We start from the raw sequence: 8,933 nt of genomic DNA on the forward strand, positions 1-8,933 counted from the left end.
TATTTCTTTGTTGCTTTGTATGTCCCTCCCCCACAGTATAACCCCTGCTTTCACTGTATTTGATGTCGGTATAATTTGTGGAGGGGAAGAGGAAAAACAAATTGTTTAAATAGAGATACAGGTGGACCCATTGCAACAATGAGATGTACAAATCCCTAAGTTGAAAACGAACTTTACAATTTGGGGTGGGGGCAGGGAGGACTGGGGGCGGGGAGGATGGGAAGGGGAAACAAAGAAGGAGCCTACAATGCTTGATAAGAAATGTACTCATTATCTTGCCCATGTAATTGTAACCCCTCTGTACAGTATTTTCACAATAAAAAGAAAAAGAAAAAAGAAGTACCAGGAGCATCTGGTGCTGAGCTTTGGGGCTAGAGCTTGGATTTTAAACCAGATGAGGGAGGGATTGGGTTTGGGATTGGAACTGGGATGAAGGTGGAGTGGAGATTCCTAGGTAGGGTTTAGGACAAACATCTGGGGCTAGGGGAGGTCTTGATAGTGGAGCTGAAGCTAAAGTAGCTTTGCAGCTGGGAACTGGGCTAGAACTCAGGCTTTGTGCTCCAGTCCTGACTGCAGCAGACAGAAGCCCCTCCCTTCCTAGGAATGTCTCTGCCCAGCCGAAGGAGCAGCGCCACGTCAGCCAATCGGCTCACGCCCTGCCCTAGAAACAACACCTGTTAATCCCGCTCCCTCCTGGCTCACCTGAGTGCAGGTTGGGTAGGCAGGTGAAGCGTCTCCCCGGAAACGGAGCTAAAGCGCTCCACCTGTCCAGCCCAGTCTTCTCAAATCGGATCCAGCACCTCCAGGCTCTTCGTAAGTGCCCTACACCCCCCTCCCCCAACCCACCCCCTACTTTCTTCCACTCTTCCTCTGAGAACCTCCACCCCACCCCCAGCCTGGGCCCGCTGTCCCAGTATACCTGTGCCAGCACTTTCAGACATGCAAACCACAGCCCAGGAGAATGCTGGGACTGACTCTGCACAGGGCCTCTCCCCTGTCTCCCCTGGGAGCACCTGTACCTGCCCCACCCATACTTGCCTCACCCACTTTAGGTGACCTTTTTAGGGACTGAGGAGGAGGCATACCCCTGTAGGGTATAAATCATGCACAGCTATGTCTTTTCCTGGAGGGATCCAGGATCTCTGTCCTCTGCCCCATCCTGTTGCAGAGGTTCACTTAAAAAGCATACCTTGAGCCTCCTTGCTGACTGTCTCCCGTCTGTGACGATCATTGCCATTATCCTCACTTTTTAGATAAAGGAGACAGAGGGTCTAAGCAGAAAACTTCTGGGGCGTCCTGTCTTGCTCTAAGCACCTATCCTGGACTCCTAGGTCCCTGTTCTCAGCAACCCACAAACAGGCACCTTACGTGAACCAACAGGCCCCGCTTACTTCTGTCTACTGCAGAAGCAAACTGGGCTCCTTGAAGGCAGAGCCCAAAGCCGCTTTATTTTGGGGCAGTGTGGAGCATATGGACTGTCCTTTGGAGGACAGGTTAAATGAGTAACCACTGCTAGCTTCCTTTCATGGGAAGGGCTGGGCTGGGGTTCAAGTCCATAGCCCTCCCTTGGAGGCTGCACCAAATTGAAGAAATCATGGAGGAAGATGGCACCCAGGAAGGGAGCAGGAGAGGAGAGGGAACAATAGGGAACAGAAGGAGAAAGATCACGGGGTGGGGGTAGGGGCTGCACAGACATGTTTAAAAGCAGGCCTAAGAGTGGCAGAGGGAGATGAGGAGTCTGGGAGGGTGGTGGTGCCACCCCAGATGAGGAACACACAAGAGGAGCAGGTATGGGGTAAGATGACACAGTTTGGGCCGGGACCTGTTGCATCAGGGATGACTATGGTACCTAAAGATGCTATTTGGCTCAGGAAGGGGCTTTGGGCTGGAGCAAAGAATTTGGAACTGGCATCTTTTATTGCCAGTCCAGCGTCAGATTGCTGGTTCCAGAAGGGTTAAGTAATCAACCCCCCTCCTTCCCCACAACTCCCCCACCCCAGGCACCAGCAGTGACAGCTGAGGCCATGTGAGTCTGATCCTGAATGAGGCTTTATCTCTGGCTGTTCATCTCATCATCCACTGTGTCACCAGCTCCCTCGGGCCAGCCAGGATGGGACAGGCAGCCGAGAAAGCCAACGCCAGAGAGGTCAGGGGCTGGGCAAAAGGATTCCTTGGAGGGGAGAGGGGTTGCTCTGTGTGAGATGGAATTCTTCTGGGGTCACTAGAAATGCTTTCCCTAGGGGTGGTGCAGAGGCAGGGACTTTGGGGGACAGCATGGAACACTGGGGAAGATACTCAGGGCTCTTCCCCCCAAGGCTCCTGGGTGAGACCATGAGGGCTAGGGTGGGTGGAGATAACACTATGATCCCACCCCTGCAGGTGATGGTACCCACAGCCTGGACTGAGAAAGGAACAAGACCTGCGGCCTGTAGCTGCAAAGCGGGTGGTGGGGTCACCCGGCCATGAGCTGCACCCTCTGACGACAGACGCGGCCCCTGCCTGACCAAGCATGTCAGAACAAGCTCAAGCCCCAACGGGCCAAGGACTGCCCCCCGATGTGCTGGCAGAGCAGGTGGAGCTATGGTGGTCGCAGCAACCCCGGCGCTCACTTCTGTGTTTCTCTGTGGCTGTGGGCCTTGTGGCTGGCTGTGGGGCAGGCGGTGTGGCACTGCTGTCCTCCACCAGCAGCCGCTCCGGAGAATGGCGCCTAGCCGTGGGCACTGTGCTCTGCCTCCTGGCCCTGCTGGTTCTAGTAAAGCAGCTGATGAGCTCGGCCGTACAGGACATGAACTGCATCCGCCAGGCCCACCATGTAGCTCTGCTTCGCAGTGGGGGAGGGGCTGATGCTCTTGTGGTACTGCTCAGCGGCCTCGTATTGCTTGTCACTGGCTTGACCCTGGCTGGACTGGCTGCTGCTCCTGCCCCGGCTCGGCCACTGGCTGCCATGCTGTCTGTGGGAATTGCCCTGGCTTCCCTGGGCTCACTCTTGCTGCTGGGTCTGCTGTTGTATCAGGTGGGTGTGAGTGGACACTGCCCTGCCATCTGTGCAGAGACCCCCTCCACCTACAATGGCCACAGCGGCAACAGCAGCATCTTCAGCATCTCAGGACGGCTATCTTCTGGTCAGCGACATGAGACCACCTCCAGCATTGCCAGCCTCATCTGATGAAGCCAGACCCTCCTTCCTAGGGCCTGCCTCAGTGTCCCCAGAACCATACCAGGTCATGCCTGGGTACATGAATAATATGTGTGCATGTGTGTGACAGTGTACATGCGTCTCAGCACAGGGTCAGTTCTTCTATGGGATTGCATGCTGTCCGATTAGGAGGCCATCTGTGTACCTACACTTCCACACCAGGCAAGGTTAGTGTGTCTCCTTGGAACTGAGGGTTTGTATCTGTGAACTGTCATTCTGCCTGTCTGGGGTCTCTGAGCAGGGAAATCCTTGAAGATTCCTGAGCCTTATTTCCAACATCCCTAAACTTCAGCCTTGACCCATAACACCATTAGGGATTTTCATGGGGATGGCTGTTGTCCACCTAGAACTGTATGGTTCACTGAGAACCGTGACTGGAGGCAGAGCTGGAGGGACATGGGCTCCAGAAGGAGATAGACCTAAGTGGGAATCCCCCTCTAGAGCCTACAGCTGGGACCTCAGGCAAGGGACTAAGCCTCTGTGGCTTCAATGTCTTGAGGAGCATTTCACCATGGATTATGAGGATTAAATGTCATCATGAATGGAGGGATTGGGCTCTTGACAGATGTGCAATAAAATGATAGCTGCTATTGTCATCACGTCATCTTCACCTCACCCTCTCACCTCGGAGACCTTCCTTCCCTCTACTCCACCCCTATTTTGTCCATGGCTAGCTCTTTGCTTCCACCTTAGCTTATCAATGCTGCCTTTAAGATTTCAGCCAAGCCTCAGGTGTCTTCTCCTCTCAGGGAATAAGGAGCAATAAGGGGAGAAGAGAAAATGGCTTTGTGGATACACAGGTTTGGGAAAACAGTGGGTTTCTAGTCCCAGAGACAGGGATGGGGAGCCTGAATCCATCACACTTGTTCCCTCTCTGGTTCAAAAAGGAATCATTACCAATATTTTCTCTAGAGACAGCACCTCCCTTACATTGCCTGTCTTCTGCCTGTCCCCTAAGAATGGCAGGAGGCTGCATCCGACTGAGTGGATGCCACTCCAGGCAAGGCCAGAGTCAGACTCCCCCCCAGAAGGATGTAGGATGGAGCATATGGCAGGTGCTGCCAGTGGGCCTACTTTACTGAACAGTGCAAGTTGGCATCTGTTTACTTAAGAATACATGAGACAGGGGCTGGGAATGTGGCTTAGTGGTAGGATGCTTGCCCAGAATGCATGAAGCCCTGGGTTCGATTCCTCAGTACCTCATAAACAGAAAAAGCTGAAAGTAGTCCTGTGACCCAAGTGGTAGAGTGCTAGCCTTGAGCAAAAGAAGCTCAGAGACAGTGCCCAGGCCTGGAGTTCAAGCCCCAAGACTGGCAAAAAAGAAAATAAAAGGAAAAGAATACATGAGGCAGATGGAGAGTGCTGTGCTGATATACAGGCATGACAGAAACACTTCTGCATCCTCCATTGCTAAAGCAGACCCATTGCCCCCTCCTTGCAGCTAGCTTGATAGTCATGTCACTAAACCCCTGTTAGGTCTGTATCACAGCCAACGGTCCACTGCTCACTCGCTCTCTGTCTCTCTCTGCTACCTCCTGACCATGCCTCCCACTATTGTCTTCACCACCCTTGTCACTTGGTTAAGATTCTTGGTTCACCATTTCACCGATTCTTTGACAGAATTCTTTATTCCATTACTCTTACTTAACCCCTGCTCTTGGACTCCACTCTTTCCTTTAAAACACACACACACACAACACACACACACACACATACACACACACTCCGGGGATCAATCCACTATCTGTTTTTCTGTAACATTCCCACTCCAGCCTCCAGTGAGAAGTTGCTGAACAAATCAGCACTAGATTTGCTTCCTCTCCCCAACAATCTCGACAGCTGGCTCAGACCCCCACCTCAAGAGAAAATGAGAGTGTGGAGTAGGAGCCTTCCTCTGTTACTCCTGTGTGCCAAGTGGCTTTGTCAGCCCTGCGGAGGAATGCAGGCTTTGTTCTAGAACAATGAAAAACATGGAGAGATTTTAACCAAGCCTGTACAGTGGCCAGAATAGGTTTAGACTGTGCTAGCAGCTGTGTGGGCCTACGGATTGGATCTTAAGGAAAAAAAAAGGAGAAGAAATGGCCAAACAACCATTGGCTGGCCCCTGAGGGATGAGAGGATGAGAAGAGCCTAGAAGGAAAGAATAGCAGGAAGCGGGGCCCAGAGACAAGAGGACCTTGGCTCTTGGAAGACACTACAGAGGGTTGATGAGGCTGGGAAGAGAGGTAAGAAGTCAGGCTGGAAAGGTATATCAGGCCAGTCTCAGGGCTTCAGAGACCCCTAGCAGATGGGCTAATTTCTTACAGTCAAAAGGAAGTCAGGGGAGGATTTATTTTTAGTTTTTATTGTTAGGCAGAGAAATGGTCTGGTCAGAACTATGTTTACAAATGATCATACCTCCTGTAAAGAATGAATTGGAAGGCACAAAAACAGGAGCAGAGAAATGCATTGGAAAATTAATATATAGTCCCAACATGAGATACTAGAGCTTAGATTAGGCATGGCTACTGGCATAGAGATTCAGTGAGTTCAAGAGATGGGAACTCTAGTCTCTGTGACTGATGGGAAGCTTTTTTAGATTGGAGAAATGTGACTGGTTAAGCATTGATCAAAGAAGGGTTGAAGATACAAGGCAAAGATGTCATTGATCCTAAGTGGCTGCCCCATCACATACCAATACATCTGCATACCAACCAGAAAGGAAAAAAAAAATCCCACACTTCTTTGTTATAAGGACACACTATCAGAATATATATGTACACATATGAATGAAATAAAGTGTAGTCTTTATAAATTTTTTAAACATAGAAAGAAGTTAAAGTCCCTGAGCAGGTGGTGGAGGGTGGAACCAAGACATAGGGTAGAGAGACTGGGCTTGCAGCTCTATTTTGAAAGAAAGAAGGAAGAATATGGTTACATGTAACTTTGTGGGTTTTGAGGCAGGTACTCAAGGGAGGTCCTAGGCAACAGGTTTTGTCTCTACAAGGTGGAAGCAGAGAGAATAGAGCACCACACAGAGCTATTATGGAGGAGGGAGAGGGATCTGACCAAGAAAGCAGCAAGAGTCCTGGAAGTTTTGAGAGCCCTGTGGGAAGTGGGAACAGACATTACCAGAGGCCCAGGACAGTTGGCTTTGGGCAGAAACTTCGCCAGGAGCATGTACTGGTGAAACAATGGGCCAGGGAAACTTAGGGTATTGGCAAGGGTGGATGCAATGATGGACCTTGAAATACATATTGGTATTGAGAGAAACAGTAAGACAGATCTAGAGAAGCAACATAGGGTAGTCTGGACTTAGAAACTCCTATCAGGTGACAAATGATTTAGATAGAGATAACTATGTCTCCTGGGCCTCTTAGTCTCAGATCCTCAGCCATGTCACTTGGATGTATGGATGCTGGAATAAGATCATACCCACCCATGAGTCCTCCCAAGGCAAGCCTCCTCAAATTCTGTGTCTAGTACAAGGGCCAGAGATGCCTGATTGTTCTCCTGGTCCTGCGACACTGACTTGGGCATAGCTTTGGAAATCACCCCACAGGCCCAAAAGAACACAGGCATTGGAAGACCAGGCCTGGCTAGGATATAGCTGATCATTTCTAACTTCTCAACCTACCCTCCCCAAGCCTGGATTTTGCACCCTGAAATTCCTGGGCTCCCATTCACTGGGTGGAGGAGTTCACACAGGCAAAGTGGGAACCAGCCCAACTTGCCAGGAGGTTTCTTGTATGAGTCAATTTTATCCATACTTTAAGGCGCACTATTGGTGTTATTGCTGGGCGAAGCAGTTCACATATCTGAGCCTCAGTGTTTCAAGCTACAAAGCAAGGTTACCTTCCCACTGAGCTGTTGATTGTGACAAAATACTAGCACATCCTGTAGCTGATGTTATTTTTTTCCCACAACATCAGAAGTTTTTCCATGTTTGTTTTCCCCTTAAATCCTTTGCTGTCCTGACCCGATCTTCCAACCTGAGTCCTGGGAAATAAAGAAATTCAAATCTCCAGCCTGAAGTAAAATAGGACCAAGATTTGGCAAGTTCTTTCCTCAGGATTAAGGCTGGCTACCTGTAGTGAGGTGCCATTGTCTGGAAGTGTGGATGGAGAGGGATTTGCAGAGTGCTTGTAGAGTACTTGTGCTGTTCAAGTACACACACATAGAACTCAAGTAGTCCTGCTAATGATCCTGTGATCTCCATTCCATTGAGAAGTCAGAGCATGGAGAAGTTAAGTAACTTGCCCAATATGATGTTGCTGGAGCTTCTCAAACTTCTTATATATGTCTTTTGTGATACCTTCCCATTCATACAGGACACAGGATATGGCCATGCCTGTAGAGACACCCAGGATGCTAGGTTGTCCTCTGAAGTCTCAATTAGGGTCCCCAGATCAGGGCAATGACAGCTGCTAAGAGCCAAGCTGGGGTCTGGATCTAAGGCAGGAAAGAAACACCAGACAAGCTGGTTGAGTTGAATGCCAAGCCTCCCAGAAATTCTAGTACTCTTGATCCACTGAGTCTATGGACTCAGGTCAAGCTCCTTCCTCGTGCCAGGGGCCAGGCATGCTGAACACAGCAAGAACAGATTTTCCTGAGGAATCAATGAAGCCTGGAATGACAGGGTCCAAGGTTCTGTGATTCCAGAACCCTACTCTGCCAGGCTTGGCATCTAGCAGGTTCTGAAGGAACTCTTGCTTGTAGACCCTCGTAGAGTATGGGCAGGTGCTAGAATGGGATCTGGCCTTTCCCTTCTTCTGGGGGTCTAACATAGTTCCCAAAGAGTATGTAAACATGGGGACAAGCAGAATCATTCTCAAACACAGCCTGAACAGAAGAAGGTCCTGCTGGGGTGGGAGTCAAGGGAGCTGAAGGAGTGGAGGCAGGCCCAACTGTGTTTACAGCAGCTTCTTTCTCAGCAGCCAAGATCTGCCCTTAGAGTCCTCCTCCAGGGTTTCAGGCTGTGAGGCAGCTTCCATTCTTCCAGTGCCTTCAACAATCAAACCAGCTCTGGAACTCAGGAACAACTGCTGAGTTGGGCCACATGAGCCGGGCTCTCCTCCTCTCTAGCTTCTAGTTTCCCCTGCCAGGTTCCACACAGGACCAATCCTCAGGAAATTCTTTGTATTGTAATAACCTGCAAGCAAGGAAATACACGGAGGCACAGTTAAAGATGACAAAGGAGACGGGCGCTGGTGGCTCATGCCTGCTAATGACACTAAGATCTGAGGATCGTGGTTCAAAGCCAACCTGGGCAGGAAAGTCCGTGAAACTCTTATCTCCAACAAACCACCAGAAAACCAGAAGTGGCGCTGTGGCTCAAGTGGTAGAGCACTCAGCTTGAGCTGAAGAGCTGAGGGACAGTGCCCAGGCCCAGAGTTCAAGCCCCACAACCGACCAAAAAAAAAAAAACCTGACAAAGGAGTTTTATTAGTCAGTCTGCAACACTGTCCTGGGTTACCTCAGAACTAGGAACACCTGCAAACTCCAAGGGGGCAAGTTTTTTTTCCTTTTTCCTCCATCCCATAGGCCTCTCCACTCTGCAGGGCTCTCTGCTCTTCGCAGGCCTCTCTGATCTCCACAGTCCTTTCTCGGCGGGCCTCTCCACCTCTCTATTGTTCTTTCCAATTTCTGCGGGCCTCTCAACTCTCCACAGATCTCTTCACCTCTCCAATCTCCACAGGCCTCTCCACTCTCCACAGATCTCTTCACCTCTCCGATCTCCACAGGCCTCTCCACTCTG

The 8,933-nt window shown here is 50.3% G+C and overlaps 1 protein-coding gene across 1 annotated transcript; it reads left to right on the forward strand.

Moving 5' to 3' along the window:
• The first annotated feature begins 694 nt into the window (after positions 1-694).
• Tmem125 (transmembrane protein 125) lies at positions 695-3,792 on the forward strand. The gene is made up of 3 exons (XM_013016980.1): positions 695-813; positions 2,001-2,146; positions 2,380-3,792. The coding sequence occupies exon 3, from the start codon at positions 2,510-2,512 to the stop codon at positions 3,164-3,166; it is 657 nt and encodes a 218-aa protein (XP_012872434.1). The 5' UTR covers positions 695-813; positions 2,001-2,146; positions 2,380-2,509; the 3' UTR covers positions 3,167-3,792.
• The last annotated feature ends 5,141 nt before the right edge of the window (positions 3,793-8,933 follow it).

The sequence above is a fragment of the Dipodomys ordii genome, unplaced genomic scaffold, assembly GCF_000151885.1.
Source record: "Dipodomys ordii isolate 6190 unplaced genomic scaffold, Dord_2.0 Scaffold33, whole genome shotgun sequence".
Taxonomy (NCBI): Eukaryota; Metazoa; Chordata; class Mammalia; order Rodentia; family Heteromyidae; genus Dipodomys; species Dipodomys ordii.